The 16,783-nt window shown below is 39.5% G+C and overlaps 1 protein-coding gene across 1 annotated transcript; it reads right to left on the reverse strand.

The window, feature by feature from the left end:
- Positions 1–13,258: 13,258 nt before the first annotated feature.
- LOC131175276 (uncharacterized) lies at positions 13,259–15,749 on the reverse strand. Its single transcript, XM_058138988.1, has 3 exons — positions 15,332–15,749; positions 14,657–15,097; positions 13,259–14,496 (listed from the first exon to the last, which is right to left on the reverse strand). The coding sequence occupies exons 1-3, from the start codon at positions 15,747–15,749 to the stop codon at positions 13,259–13,261; spliced, it is 2,097 nt and encodes a 698-aa protein (XP_057994971.1).
- Between the last annotated feature and the right edge of the window lie 1,034 nt (positions 15,750–16,783).

Below are 16,783 nucleotides of genomic sequence, written 5' to 3' on the forward strand. Positions count from 1 at the left end.
ACTTGTGTAATGTATATTGATGTTTATGTAAATTATGAAAATTGTACTTGTGAATGGAAAAGTAAATGTTTACTTGTGATTTATATGTGATCATCACATGTGATGGATGATTGAGAACTGGAATTGAAATGTTGTTGAGATCTTAATATTGAGATTTTGCTGATAAATTGAAGTTGGGATTGTTTGGTAATTATTTGGAAGTATTTTTAACAGGTTCCGAAGAACTGTTTTCTCCATTTTTAGCCGGTACTCCGCCGGATTTTCTTTAAAATTTTCGGAACCTCAAATAAATAATAATTTCGATAAATGGCTTAAATAAATCATATTTCATAAATTACTTCAAAAGCATGATACAAATTAAGTAAGGTATATTAGAGTGTGCCAGTACACCGTGTGGCATTACTTACTCGGGTATACTGTACACGGGTAAGGGGTGTCACAGAGGGACCATAATTAACTCAAATATTAATAAGAAAAATTTAGTAAAAATTTTAGAAATAAAATACAACCAAGTTAAATGAGCCGGTGCCCAAGCGATGGGTAACCCAGAGGGAAGTTGCGGTTCTCGCAACTAGGAGCCCTAGACCCGGGGAAAAATTCATAAAATAATTTTTGGGACTCCAAAAAAGGGTCATTGAGGTTCCTATGGCATTAGAATGCCAAGAAAATATTTAGAAAAATTTTTCAATCGGTACAGACAATTTTGACCCGTTAAGCCAAACGGAGGGCATTTTGGTCATTTCGCCTTCAGAGACGATTTTTGGCCGACTTGTCCAGTTAAGTAAATAATTATTATGATCTAAAATATGAATAAATATTGCTAAAAATTAAATTAAAAATGAATAGAAAAGAAAGAAAAAGAAAATGACTTAAATCCTTAGTTATGACATCACTATGATGTCATTTAAATGCCCTCCACTAATCAACATTCAACAACACAACAAAAATTCTTTAAAAAGGGAAAAATGACAAATTAAGAAACCAATTTCTGGTTTCTTCTTCCTCTTCAAGCCGTGACCCTCTCTTCCATCTCCCTCCATTAAAATTTCTTTCATCACTTCCATTTTCCCATGAATTTTCACTACAAAACCCTAGACATCTTTCATTAAAACTTGTCTATACCTCTTGAGGAAGTGTTTGGCAACCTAGAAAAGGAAAGAAAGTGAAGTTTAAGCTTGAGAAAATTCTGCCCTACAAGAGGTTAGTGCCTATCTATACATAAATCTCTCTTATTGCATGTTAGAGACTTAAAATGAGTAAGGATTTGTGGATTAAATGAATAAAATTCATGTGTATGTACACTATGAATTTCGGCAGCCCTAAGGAAGGGATAAGATTGATTGTTTTTGATGGACTTAGAGTGGACTAGAGATCATGATTAAAGAATATATATATGTGGATAATGAATTAGTGAGGTAATTAAGGTATCTTGTTTAAATTCATAATGGGAATTAGGGTTTTGGGGGTGAAACTTGGACTTTGCTCATGAAATGGTGAGTGGACATTTTAATGGTCAATTAGTGACCATTTGAGGTAAGTTGACCATAATTTGAAGTGAATTAGGGTATTACAAAATGAATTGGTATGCTGCCTAGTGAGGGCAGCAGGTGAGGCTGTGAGTCCAGCCTGTTTGGACCGCCATAACTCTGGCTGTGTAGGTTCAATTGGTGTTTGGCCAATTGGACATGAAACTAGACATATAATGGCACAATTTTGGTGAAGAAACCATGCCCAAAAGACCAAAGAAAGTGGACCAAAAATTGGCCCCAATCCGGATGTCCTGCAACCAGATTCTGCAGAATGACCAAATGAACAGTAATTGTTCATTTGGCCATAACTCATTGTAGAATGGCCCAATTGACCTGAAATTTTTACAGCAACAAGTTAAGATATAGAAAAACAACTTTCATGAAGAAACCTACCCCAAATTATGATCAGAACCTATCCAACAAGGCAGTTACATTCAATGTTCACTGCACTATAGATATGGTCAGTTCTACAATTTTTCAATCCGGCCAGCTGTGGTTTTTGGACCATAACTGGAGCTACAAAACTCCAAATGGAGTGATTCAAAAAAAGAAATTCAACTAGACAAAATAAGGAACAACTTTCATGTTTATCATTTTCTCAAATTCTCACTGCAACAGCAACTAATGGAACAGTAAATTTTAGGTATGAAAACTGAAAAATTCTGCTCCCTTAGTTTAAGCTTAGAAATGGTATTGGTGATTAATGCCAACAAGTTTTGAATGCAAAATGTGGTATGTTGGGAGTGTCAAAACCAATGTACCTATTTTCTATGAAAAAGTCAACATTTTTGTTGACTAATGAAGTGAATAGTAACATCAAAACTTGAAATTTAAAAATTGAAGAATTCTAAAGTATCAAATGCCCTAGTATACCTAACAAGATTGGTTTGGATAGTTTGGCATGCCAATAGGGTTCAGTTAGCAGTACTGCACATGGCATTATGCCATTCTGTGATTTTATAGCTTTTAGTCATTTTGACATTGTGTTGAGACTTGGCCTCGTGCCTCATATTATTTACAGCTTGTTAGCTGTTCTGTTGCACACCGGGAGATACATATGTGACCGATGGTGTGACGGCCCGAGGTACTTGATACCCAAAGGCGGTTACCCGCTTATCCGATCCGATGCTCAAGATAGGTTACTTGGGCAACCAAAAGAATGAAAGTGGATAAATTTAACGAAATAAATGATTATAACGAGTACAAAACAAGTAAAACATCGATACATTCAATACATATTTATTACTGTTATTTCTTTTTATTTTATTATTAGCACCACTAAGTATATTTGCTTAGCGCGTTGCTTTTGCCACGCGTAGGTTCTGGAGATACTGATCGAGAGCCCAGTAGACTGCAGACTGGGTGAGACCATCCTGCAGCTCTGCATAGTGTCCGTGTCATCTCACCATCTTCAGTGCATTGGTAGGACACTAGGTTTCATTTTGGTATTTTGTAACTAATTTTTTTTTATTTTCTCATATGTAATTGATCTTATGTAATGTATTTTGATGTCCATGTAAAAAAAAAAATGAAAATTGTGGTTATGAATGTAAAATTTGAGTATTTATTTAATGCTTGTATATGAGTATCATGAGAAATGAATGTTTGAGTAATGGAAAGGTTGTTGAAAATCATATTAAGACTTTGTTGATAAAATGGAGTTGGGATTGTTTGGAAATGATTTTGGAAGTGTTTTTCACAGGTTCCAAAGAACAGTTTTCTCCATTTTTAGCCGGTACTCTGCTGGATTTTCTATAAAATTTTCGGAACCTCAAATAAATTATAATGTCAATAAATGACTTAAATGAATTATATTTCACAAGTTATATTCAAAACTATGATCAAAATTAATTAAGATAAAATAGAGTGTTCCGGTACACCGTGTGACATATCTTACTCGGATATACTGTAGACGGGTAAGGGGTGTCACATTTAGTGGTATCAGAGTACGGTTTAGGCGTTTCTGGGCCTAGATTGAGTCCATACCATGCATTGCATTTGTAAGAGTCGAGGTGACACTAATGCAGATCTGTTTGTCTTTCTTATTTTGAATAGGATATGGACCTACATCACAGAGGGCAGTTGAGGAGGAAGTGGAGAGTCATGCTCCACTGCAAGAATCGAGACTGGGGGTATGGGAGAACCTGCTCCGCCAGCTCAAGCAGAGCCTGCTCAGCCTCCACAGGCCATGTTCCAGCAAATGGCCGAATTTTTCAAACAAATGGCTGGGGTAATGCCACCACCACCACCACCTCCACAACCAAAATCACACCTGGAAAAATTGAGAAAGTTTGGAGCAGTGGACTTCTTTGGCAAGAGAGAAGATGATTACATTGCAGTAGAATTGGTTGAATGCAGAGCAGTGAGTTTTAAAACAACTCCACTGCACTCCAGAGCAAAATTTAGAAGCTGCCATATCTTTGTTGCAAGATGATGCATATGAATGGTGGGACACGGTATCCAGTGAAGTGCAGCCAGAAGTTATAACTTGGGACTTCTTCCTCTCTGAATTTAAGAAGAAATATGTGGGTAGTGTATACCTGGAAGAGAGAAGAAGAGAGTTCATTAATCTGAGGCGAGACAAGCATCGATTCTTAGAGTATGAAAAGGAATTTGTTAGATTGAGCCGCTACGGAAGGGAGACAGTCCCTAATGAGGCTGAAAGGTGTAAGAGATTTGAAGAGGGACTAAATGACAACATAAAGATCATGATCACTGCCTTGGGAATTACCGACTTCACTAAGTTAGTGGAAGCTGCAATAAAGGTTGAAAAAGTAAGAATCAATGAGCAGACTAGAAGGGAAAGACAGCAGAAGAGGGGCCCAGGTCAGTCTAGTTCATCTCCTGCATTTGGGAAGAAGTTCAAGGGTCCACCTGCACAGAGTTCAGGTTAACCACAAGGTCAGGGTCAGTCTCAGGGGCCCAGGCCACAGTTTACCCCTAGGAGAGGTCAGTCCACACCATGAGTGGGCAACTCTCCAGGGATGGGGTTCAGGGGACCAGCCCCAGCATCTTCTGCATGTCCACATTGCCTGAAGTGGCACAAGGGGGAGTGTTGGAGAGTGACTGGTGCCTGCTTAAGGTGTGGGTCAACAGAGCATCAGTTGAGGAACTGTCCATGTAGAACCACTATAACTGCTCCAACGCAAGCAGACAGACCTGCTCCTGCACTATAAAGGGGTAGGAAATCTGGCAAATCTGAGGCAGTGGGATCATCTCAGAGGCCTGCATCTGAGCCAGCAGAGAGGCCTAATAATGGACCACTGCGGAGCTTATGCCATGAGAGCTCGGGAGGAGCAAGATGCCCCAGGCGTCATCGAGTGCGTTCTCCTCTACAATACATCTGTGCATGCATTGGTGGATCCAGATCCACTCATTCATACATCTGCATTAACCTACCCGTATAAAGGGGGATAATAGTAGGGGAGAGTGAGCAAGACAATCTGGTCACTAATACATTGGGAAAGAGTGTAGTGGTTAACAACGTATACAAGGGTTGCGTTAAGGATTCAGAGTATGAATTCTTGGCGCACTGATTGAGTTGCCTTTCCATGAGTTTGACGTGATTTTGGGAATGGGTGGTTGTCACGTCATCGTGCAATAGTTGATTGCAAATTGAAGGGAATTTCTCCTGAAAACTTGAGAGGGTAATGAGATCATCATTGTGGGTGAAAGGACGATTTCTGTCAATGTTATCTCAGCCACAGTTGCAAGAAGAATGATGAGAAAAGGCTGTGAAGCCTACCTAGCACATGTGGTGGATACTAGGCAGGCTAAGTCAAACCTGAGTGATATACCCACAGTAAGAGTCTTCCCAGAAGTATTTCCTGAAAAATTGCCTGGTTTGCCACCAGAAAGAGAAGTTGAATTTGCTATTGAGACACTGCCAGGTACAACACCCATTTCCATTGCTCCCTATAGGATGGCACCCACTGAATTGAGGGAGTTGAAAACTCAGTTGCAAGAGTTGCTTGATAAGGGGTTCATACGCCCCAGTGTGTCACCATGGGGAGCTCTAGTGCTGTTTGTGAAGAAGAAGGATGGGACTTTGAGGCTTTGCATTGATTACCGGCAGTTGAATAAAGTGAATGTGAAGAATAAATATCCGTTGCCTAGAATTGATGATTTGTTTGATCAGTTGAAGGGAGCAGAAGTATTTTCTAAGATTGATCTCAGATCAGGGTATCATCAGTTGAGGGTGAAGGATGTAGATGTGCCAAAGACTGCATTCAGGACCCGGTATGGGCATTATGAGTTTCTGGTGATGCCCTTTGGCCTAACAAATGCACCAGCGGCATTTATGGACCTTATGAACCGTATCTTCCATCCATACCTAGATCGGTTCGTAGTGGTCTTTATTGATGATATTTTGGTGTATTCCAAGACCAGGGAAGAACATGATGAGCATTTGAGGATTGTTCTGCAAACCCTGAGAGAAAAGAAGCTGAAGGCTAAGTTGTCCAAGTGTGACTTCTGGTTAAATGAAATTGCATTCCTTGGACACATAGTGTCAGCTGATGGGATTAGGGTGGATCCCAAGAAAATAGAAGCAGTGATGGAATGGAAGCCTCCCAGAAATACAACTGAGCTCAGAAGCTTCTTGGGGCTAGCTGGGTATTACAGGATATTTGTGAAGGGATTTTCCTTAATAGCTGCTCCAATGACCAAGTTGTTACACAATAATGTCAGATTTAACTGGAATGACAAGTGTCAGGCTAGTTTTGAGAAGTTGAAGGCTATGTTGACAAAGGCACCAGTGTTAACACAGCCAATGTCAGGAAAGGACTTTGTGGTCTACAGTGATGCCTCTCATAATGGGTTAGGGTGTGTATTGATGCAAGAGGGGAAGGTGGTCGCTTATGCTTCCAGACAGCTAAGGCCACATGAACAGAATTACCCTACCCATGATCTAGAGCTTGCAGCAATTATCTTCACACTGAAGATATGGAGGCATTACTTATATGGTGAAAAGTGCTACATTTACACGGACCACAAAAGCCTAAAATACTTGCCAACCCAGAAGGAGCTCAACCTTAGACAGAACTATGGATTGAGTTCCTGAAGGACTATGATTGTGTAATTGACTACCATCCTAGGAAGGCAAATATAGTTGCTGATGCTTTGAGCAGAAAGTCCATCACAGCTTTGAAATCATTGAATGCCCGTCTATCTTTGGTTCGAGATGGAGCTATTTTGGCTGAGTTGCAAGTGAGGCCAAACTTGCTACAGCAGATTTTAGATGGGAAAAAGGCAGATGAAAAGTTAATGGCTATTATGAGCAAAATCTCAGAGGGAAAAGCAACTGACTATGAGGTGAAAGCAGATGGGTGTCTCTACTACAAAAGAAGAGTATGTGTACTAGATAATGGGGAATTGAAGGCCAGTATTCTAAATGAGGCACATACCAGTGTTTATGCTATGCACCCAGGAAGTACAAAAATGTATCATGATCTGAAGCTTCAGTATTGGTGGCCTGGTATGAAGAAGGACATAGCTGACTATGTGACTAAATGCTTGACATGTTAGCAAGTCAAGGCAGAACATCAAGTTCCATCGGGTTTGCTACAGCCTATACGCATACCTGAATGGAAATGGGATCGGGTCACCATGGATTTTGTAAGTGGTCTACCTCTCACCCAGAAGAAACATGATGCAGTATGGGTGATAGTGGATAGATTGACAAAATCAGCACACTTCTCGCCGATTAGGGTGACTACTCACCGGAGAAGTTAGCGATTGTATATCAGTGAGATAGTTAGACTGCATGGAATTCCACTTTCCATCATATCTGATCGAGACCCAAGGTTTACATCGAGATTTTGGAAGAAGTTGCATGAGTCCTTGGGTACACAACTCCACTTCAGCACAGCATTCCATCCTCAGACGGATGGGCAATCCGAAAGAGTAATCCAGGTAAACAATTGAACCAATTAAATTAATACAACTATTGAATTCAAATGATAATAATAATATGAAATATATGTCAGGTCCTTGAGGATATGCTGAGGGGTTGTGTCATTGAGTTTGAGGGAAGTTGGGATAGATACCTCCCACTGGCAGAATTTGCATACAATAATAGCTGCCAAGCTAGTATCCAAATGGCCCCGTATGAAGCACTGTATGGGAGGAAATGTAGAACTCCAATGTGCTGGACTGAATTGGGCGAAGACAAACTGGTGGGGCCAGATCTGGTGAAACAGACTGAGGACAAAGTGAAACTAATCAAAGCCAATCTGAAGGTTGCCTCAGACAGACAGAAATCTTATGCCGACCTGAAGAGAAAAGAAATAGAATATACGGTTGGCGACAAAGTGTTCCTCAAGGTGTCACCGTGGAAGAAGGTATTGAGGTTTGGAAGAAAAGGTAAGTTAAGCCCTAGGTTCATTGGCCCATATGAAGTCATTGAACGTGTGGGCCCAGTGGCCTATAGGCTAGCTTTACCACCAGAGCTAGACAAGATCCACAATGTGTTCCACGTGTCCATGCTCAGAAGATACCGCTCAGATCCTTCACATGTCATCTCCAGGAAAGAAATTGAAATACAGCCGGATTTGACATATGAAGAAGAACCTCTATGGATCTTGGCTCGGGAAGTGAAAGAGTTGAGAAATAAGCAGATTCCACTGGTGAAAGTGCTTTGGAGGCACCACAACACCGAGGAGGCAACTTGGGAAAGTGAAGAAACGATGAGGCAACAGTTCCCTCAACTATTTGCATCAGGTAAATTTCGAGGACGAAATTTAAATTAGAGAGGAAGAGTTGTAACACCCTCCCTGTAGCAACTCCGTACATTCTACTGTTCCGGTGACCAGTGTTGGTCCGGACAGCTAGAACGATCGGAAAAATATTTAAACTAAAGTGAGGGACCATAATTAACTCAAATATTAATAAGAAAAATTTAGTAAAAATTTTAGAAATAAAATACAACCAAGTTAAATGAGCCGGTGCCCAAGCGATGGGTAACCCAGAGGGAAGTTAAGGTTCTCGGAACTTGGAGCCCTAGACCCGGGGAAAAATTCATAAAATAATTTTTGGGACTCCAAAAAAGGGTCATTGAGGTTCCTATGTGTGGGGTGGGGCGTGAGGCGAAATATCATCCATTAGAATTATATAAAATGCACCAGGTAATGCCCAGGAAAGATGGTGGAGTCACAATGGTCTCACTTAAGTACCACCTCCTTAAACAGCATTTCCTAGACATGCACTTCATACAATCCTAATAGAATCAAACCACTGGTAAGTACCGTCTTCCCATAACACTACCACGGTACTAAGGATTTATGCCACGAAGGCATAGATAAACAGGAGTCGCCACCCGAGTAATAACCGGGACATATTCAATGTTTCTTTCGAGGGTCATGGATGGCAACTTACTCCTTGCAGAGTTTCCACAACCATCATTACCATAGCCCAATGTCTAGGTTCGGGATAGTGGGTGCGTAAGGGGAAGGTGTTAGGCACCCCTTACGCCTGGTCTAACCTCGTTAATTCGAGTGCCAATCCTCTACTAATGTTTCTAGAAGTCTTGTTTATTATTCCTTTATTAAACTTTATCCTAAAAAATGCAATTCTAATCCTACACACGCAAGTAATTCACAAAAAGGGTTGTTGTTTACACACAATTTTCATGCACAAGTAATTCCTATCTATGGGGTTGCTAATTATTTAAATGATATTTACCAGATGACTAAAATTAATTTATTATTGGGAATTTAATTTACAAACAAATTCAATTTCAAATAACCCTATGTTTCTATTTAACCTAAATAATTAATTTTCACCAAGTTACCCTAAGGATAATTAAACTAAGTTAATTATGTACATGTGTAATTTATTCTAATATCACATAAGTCCCAAACAATCACAACCTAATAAAGATTTCCAACATGCAAATTTATTTTACAATTACCAAGTATTAAATTAAATTTATTTTACATGCCAATATTAGTTTAATTTACAAACAGGATTAATTTTAATTTACAAAGTATTTATTTAAATTAATTACATGCAAAAGTCAGTTAAATTAAAAACAAAGTTAATTTTAATTTACCAAATGAAAGTTCTATTATTACTACAATTTCATGCCAATGGTTATTCGAGAAGTTTAGAGCTACTTACTTGTTGGTAAATGCAGTTGCCATTGGGGCAAGCTACCCTTAAAAAAGGGTCTTCTCTTCTAGTATGGCAATGATATCCCTGGCTTACTCCCGTTTAGCCCCATATAAGCTCCGCGCAAATGCCCTCTTTGGTACTTACCTTAGGGTTACTTACCAATTTTGTTTGTAATAAAAAGTAAAGAAAATAAAGAAAAATAATAAAAGTACGAGAGACAGAAACTAAACATGTGCAGAGTTGTGTATCCCCCTCAAATTAAACATGATTACATGATCTATATGAACATATAAAATAAATTGAAGACAAAGAGCATAGAATTAAAGTATTGCGTTGCATAGATCTTGAAAAGAAAACAATAAAAACTGACCTTCCAGAAATCTTGTATGAAAATCTTCTTCAAGAAAAAAAAAATAAGGAAGAACTCAAAGAGTCTTAAATATCTCTAAATTTCGTATAGCTCTGAATTTTCTCCTCCTCTTTCCTCCCATCATCCCTTCTTCCCTTCTCTAGTAGGGTATTTATAGGGTTTTGGGAGAGAGGTGTGATAGGGTTTGGAGTCTTAGGATGATAAAGTTTAGATGACTTAAACAACTACAATTGCAGAATTCGAATAAGACTGGGATATGGGTGAGGTGTTTCAACCAATAGGAAGACAAGAAAAAATGGAAGGCACCAATAGGGAATGAGGAAGAGGTGTGGTAGGATTTGGAGTCTTAGGGTGATAAAGTTTAGATGACTTAAACAACTACGATTGCAGAATTTGAATAAGACTGGGATATGGGTGAGGTGTTTCAACCAATAGGAAGACAGGAAAAAATGAAAGGCACCAATAGGGAATAAGGAAGAGGTGTGGTAGGATTTGGAGTCTTAGGGTGATAAAGTTTAGATGACTTAAACAACTACGATTGCAGAATTCGAATAAAACTGGGATATGGGTGAGGTGTTTCAACCAATAGGAAGACAGGAAAAAATAGAAGACACCAATAGGGAGTGAGGAAGAGAGTGGGGCCAAGGAGGAGAGAGATATTTTATTATTTTAATTTTCAGAAAATAATTAAATGGGTCTCATTTAAAATTCCTAACTAGGCTTTCTTAGGCTCATGGAGCTCAATTAAACTTAATTAGATCCATTTAAGAACTACCCATATTAAATTTAAACAAAATAAAATTTTATTTAAATTTAATTAAATTAATTTCTCCAAAACTTTATTATTTTTTTTATTTTTTCAAGATCATGTCACGGAATTAATAATTCAGCTCCATGCCTCCAATTACATCTTACAGTCATATAATTTTTCATCATCGGGTTTCCCACGGCCTCAATGCACATACTCATTACAAAATAAGGGTCTACAGTTTGCCCCCCACTTTGACAAAAGTTGAAATCAATGCGAAAGCACTGCTCAAGTTTCGTCAAAGTGAAACTCAAATTTCTAATAACTATGAAACATTGGCTATGAGGATCAAGTATATCTTGCTCGGTCGACATACTCTATGTTATGAGACTAGCTACGGTCTCATAACAGTAATAACTGTGTCATGTGAAAAATGAGTATATCTTGCTCTATCGATACACTCTGCGTTATAAGACTAGCTACGGTCTCATAACAGTGATAACTGTGTCATGTAAAAATTGAGTGCATCTTGCTCTATCGATACACTCTGTGTCATGAGACTAGCTACGGTCTCATGACAATGGCAACTGTGTGATTTGAAATGTTGTGGATTCGTATTTAGAACCGCAGTCCTAAACTACCTACGTATCCTCTTCATTATCCTGAGGAAGAATCAGACCCACTCGTAGTTCGACACTTGAAACTGTGGTGATGCATGTTCTTCTACGCCTTACACACCTACAGGTGACATGTTAATGCGTGTTCTTCTACGCCTTACACAACTATGCCATATGCCCTAAACAACGTCTAAGGACTTACCAAAAAATATCTGTCATGAAATGTTGTGGGTTCGTATTTAGGACCGCGGTCCTAAACTACCTACGTATCCCCCTCGCTATCCTGAGGAAGAATCAGACCCCCTCGTAGTTCGACAATTGAAACTGTGGTGATGCATGTTATTCTACGCCTTACACACCCACAGGCGACATGTTGATGCACGTTCTTCTATGCCTTACACAACTATGTCATATGCCCTAAACAGCGTCTAAGGACTTACTAAAAAATATCTGTCATGATTTGAAAAATTTAGAATGATTGGGTCTCAAAATTCTCTCTGATTTTTATATTTCCTGTATGCTACTTCCTATCATGGGCATGCTGATTTTACTAAAGATTCTAAAAAAAAAAAACTTAGTCCTCTGGGGGATCTCTTTTTGCAAAAACTTTCTTATAGCCTCAAAGTTTTTTAGAAGAATTGTTCACCAAAAAAGACTTCCTTAAGGTCACAATACAATTTCTCTCTGATTTTTCTTTTTTTTCTTCTCTCCCCCCATGGTTTCTATCTTGACTCATTTCTCTTTCATGAACTCCATTCTCTATGCCCTAACTTTTGCCTGAAATGTCCTTTTGGATTTTCATCTCAGCGGGCTTGCTCTAACTTTTGCCTAAGCGGCCCTTTCGGGTTTTCCACCTAGCAAGCTCCACTTTTTTTTTTTTTTAGAAGGCATAGATTAAATCAAAACAATGCAGTTCAATTACTTAATTATTTGATGTATCCCTCAAGGCACAAACATTCGCGATCATAATTAAATAAAATCTATTCCTAGTTAATGCAATAAAAAAAATTCTTTATTTATTCAGGTACACCATTACTCCCTCTTACATTAGGTTTTGCCAAATTTCTAACCTTCCAAAGTTAGAAATAAGCTTTATAACCTGCTGAATTACCTTTTCAGGTTTTCCATCCAGATCTTCTCTCATCTCTCCTTTTGCCTAGACCGCCTTTCGTAAGTTTTCAATCTAGCATTTTTTTTTTTTTTGACCCTTACTTTTGCCTAGACCGTCTTTTGTAAGTTTACAGCCTAGCGGGCCTATCTCACACAAAGTACCGTTTGAGCTTGTCTAAGTTGACTGGTTCTTGAAATTCATTCCCATCCAGGTCTGATATTCTTACAGCACCTCCTGACAAGATCTTTTTGACTATGTATGGATCATCCCAATTTGGCTTGAACTTTCCTCTTGGATCAAAAGGGATGGGCCGAGCTTGTTTCAAAACCATGCCTCCCTCTTTGATCTTTTTTGGCTTCACCTTCTTATTAAAGGCCCTTGCTATCTTTCTTTGATAAGCCTGTATATGATACAAGGCTCGCATCCTCTTCTCATCAATCAAAGCTAGTTCTTCATATCTTTTCTGGGCCCACTCATTTTCTAGAATCTTAGCTTCTAGTATCACTCTCAAGGATTTGACCTCTAACTCAATAGGTAGCACTGCTTCAGTCCCATACACTAAAGAGAATGGAGTTGCCCCTGTGGATGTTCTTGTAGTAGTACGATAACCCCAAAGAGCATAAGAGAGCTTCTCAGGCCAATCCTTATAGGTTTCAACCATTTTTCTCAAAATGGTTTTCACATTCTTATTTGCTGCTTCTACTGCTCCATTAGTCTGTGGCCTGTACGGTGAAGACTTGTGATGCTTAATCTTGAATTCGGTAATTAATTCTAAGAAATCACCTTTGAACTGCCGTTATCCGATACTATCTCATGGGGTACCCCAAACTCGCAAATCACGTTCTTTCGCACAAACTTACTTATCTGCTTCGCCCCTACTACTTTATAAGATTCAGCTTCAACCCACTTGGTGAAATAGTCAATTGCCACAATGATAAATCTATGGCCATTAGAAGCCGTGGGAGAAATCTTCCCAATAATGTCTATGCCCCATATTGAGAATGGCCACGGTGAAGTCATACTGTAGAGTTCACTGGACGGTAGGTGATTCAAATTTCCATGAATTTGGCACTCATGGCATCTTTTCACAAATTTAGCGCAGTCGGTATCCATGGTAGACCAGTAATAGCCCAATCTTAAAATTTTGCCCGCTAATACCCTTCCGTTCATGTGAGGACCACACACTCCTGCATGTACTTCCTCCATTATCTGCTCAGACTGCTTTTTTGTCACACACAAGAGCAATAGTCCTTCGAAGAACCTTTTGTAGAGTTGCCCCCCAGCCAAAGTGAACTGAGTGGCTAATCTACGAATTGTAGCTCTATCCCTACTATTGGCTGACTGTGGGTATTTTCTTACCTCTAAATATCTTCTTATGTCCTCATACCATTTCATCTCATCTTCTAGATCTAAATGTGCTATTATTAACCCTTCATAGCATGGGATTCTACTCCTCATCAGGATAACTGGCTGGGTCAACTTCTGATCACCCTTCTCCCATAAGGATGCCAGCGTGGCTAGAGCATCAGCCATCTGGTTCTGAGCTCTAGGCATGTGCTTCATTGTCACTTCCTCAAAGCTAAATAATAGTTTCTTAGCATACTCCAGGTATGGCCTCAACTTTTCTTCTTTCAATTCCCATTCACCTTTAATATGGGAAACTACTAGCATTGAATCTCCAAACACCTCCACTTTTTTAGCCCCAACAGCTATTAATGCCTCTAGGCCACAAATGCAAGCCTCATATTCTGCAATATTATTAGTGGTTGGGAAACATAGCCTTTTTGACATTAACAATTGTTCTCCATTCGGTGCTTCCAAAACTACCCCTATACCGGCTCCGCTTTTATTCATGGCCCCATCAAAGTACATTTTCCATGGCTGGACCTCTACTAGCTTGAGACTCTCATCCGGGAAGGCTGTTTCGACTTCTTCCTCTTCATTAACTGGATTTTCAGAAAGAAATTCGACCACTACACGCCCTTTGATAGTTTTTCGAGTCTCATACACTATCAAATTCAGACAGTAGGACCAACCATTTGGCCAATTTTCCAACTAGCGTCGGTACTTCAAATAGGTACTTTAAAGGATCCATCCGGGATACTACAATAACTCGATGGGTCTGAAAGTAGTGCCTTAACTTCTTAGTTGCCCATACTACAGCCAGACAGGTTTTTTCTATTAGTGAATAATTCTCCTCATAAGCAAGGAGTTTCTTACTAATGTAATAGATGGCTCTCTCCAGATTCTCTACTTCTTGTGCCAACATTGCCCCCAGGGCCATGTTTTCCACTGATAGGTAGAGGATTAGAGGGATGTCAGGGATGGGTGGTGACAAAATTGGTGGATTGCTCAGGTACTGCTTTATCTTTTCAAATGCCTCTTGACATTGCTCATTCCACACCACTGGCTGATTCTTTCTTAGTAGCTTAAAAATTGGTTCACAGGTAGTTGTGAGCCTAGCTATGAACCTACTGATGTACTGTAATTTTCCTAAGAAACCTCTAATCTCTTTTTCTGTTCTCGGGGCTGGCATCTCCTGGATTGCCTTCACCTTATCTGGGTCAACCTCAATCCCTTTTCTACTAATCAGATGCCCTAACAGCTTGCCTGAAGTGACCCCAAACACACACTTGCTAGGGTTCAGTTTCAATTTATACTTGATGACCCTCTGAAAGAACTTCTCTAATGCCTCAAAATGTCTCTCCCTAGTTAGGGATTTTACTACCATGTCATCCACATATACTTCAACTTCTTTGTGCATCATGTCATGAAATAACATAGTAGCCATTCTCTGATAAGTCGCACCAGCATTTTTTAGCCCAAAAGGCATGACCTTATAACAATAAGTCCCCCATTTAGTGATAAAAGCTGTCTTTGCTTTATCTATCAAATCCATGAGGATCTGATTATATCCCGAAAAACCATCCATGAAAGAGTACATGGCCATGCAAGCAGCACTGTCAATAAGCACATCGATGTGAGGCAATGGGAAATCATCCTTAGGAGTAGCCTTATTCAGGTCCCTATAATCTACACACATCCGAACTCGCCCATCCTTCTTGGGGACTGGCACAATGTTGGCTAACCACTCAGGATACTCAATTACTTTAATGAAATAAGCCTCAATGAGCTTTTTCACCTCTTGAACTATCTTTTCTTCCCATTCTGGCCTAAGCCGACGCTTCTTTTGTTTTACTGGCCTCATGTTAGGGTTTGTGGGGATCTTGTGTTGTACTATGTCTCGATCAATTCTCGGCATATCTTTATAAGACCAGGCAAATGCTTCTTGGTATTTTATTAATAGGGCTATAAATTTATCTCTTTCTTTTTGGGTTAAATCTTCAGCTAACTTAATGTCTTTAGGATCATCTGGTGTACCCAAATTAATAGAGATTGATTTTAATGCATTAACAGAAACAGATTCTAAATGATTATGAATGCCATGCGTGTAGCCATTAGGATGAACATCAAACAAGTAAGCAAAAGGACTAGTCATATTATTTAACTTTGCCTCAAAATCGTCATCAAGTACATCAGAAATAACAATATCAATATCACTACTGTGACCATTACAAAAGACAGACTCAAACTTAGGGGTGTAGGTCCAAGTGCTTGGCTTCCATGCAGACCTTAACTTGATGGCACTGACCTCTTGTTCTAATTCCTCAACATGCGGCAGCTCTTGGTCATCAGTCCATGCAATTGCACCCTCCCTGATAAACTTGGTGGGCTTAAGTCCCTCTTTATCTTCAGTTGGCTGATAGCCCAACCCATATCTAGTGATCTACCCTTTTATTTCTGGAAAAGTCACTAAGCCATTAGCTCTTTTTCCCAGACCCATGCCAGGAAAAAACTTCATCTCTTTCATCAAAGTGGCCACCCTGGGGTCCATCCAGTCTCCATAGATCCCAGCAACTTGGAAACCAGACAATAGTGGTACCGAACCATCCACTTGCAGCATAGCTACTTCCCCATCTCTTTCAGCATTGACAGTGATTATACCATCTTGGTGCGGGATCTTGATCTTTTGGTGGAGTGTAGAGGGGACTCCACCTAAGGGATGGAACCAGATTCTACCCAATAGTAAGGAGAATGTCATGGGGATGTCTAGCACAGTGAACTCAACTTCAATTTCTATAGGCCCCACCTTAACCATAGTCTTGAATACCCCTATCACGTTTCTTTTTGAATCATCATAGGCCCTAATAACCATATCAGAACCAGTTAGTTCCGACATAGAAATTCCTAATTTTGGCAAAATCTTCAGAGGGCATACGTTGATGGCTGACCCAT

This window comes from Hevea brasiliensis, chromosome 17 (genome assembly GCF_030052815.1).
Source record: "Hevea brasiliensis isolate MT/VB/25A 57/8 chromosome 17, ASM3005281v1, whole genome shotgun sequence".
Classification (NCBI taxonomy): domain Eukaryota; kingdom Viridiplantae; phylum Streptophyta; class Magnoliopsida; order Malpighiales; family Euphorbiaceae; genus Hevea; species Hevea brasiliensis.

Excerpts from the sequence above, each read along its gene's own strand:
- LOC131175276 (XM_058138988.1), bottom strand. The coding sequence starts at position 15,749 with ATGCCGAGAATTGATCGAGACATAGTACAACACAAGATCCCCACAAAC. Across the intron at positions 15,098-15,331 it reads CACTAAATGGGGGACTTATT|GCAAGCTGTTAGGGCATCTG; the intron begins GTTATAAGGTCA and ends GGGTCACTTCAG. Across the intron at positions 14,497-14,656 it reads TTCACTAATAGAAAAAACCT|TGTATGAGACTCGAAAAACT; the intron begins GTCTGGCTGTAG and ends TGAATTTGATAG.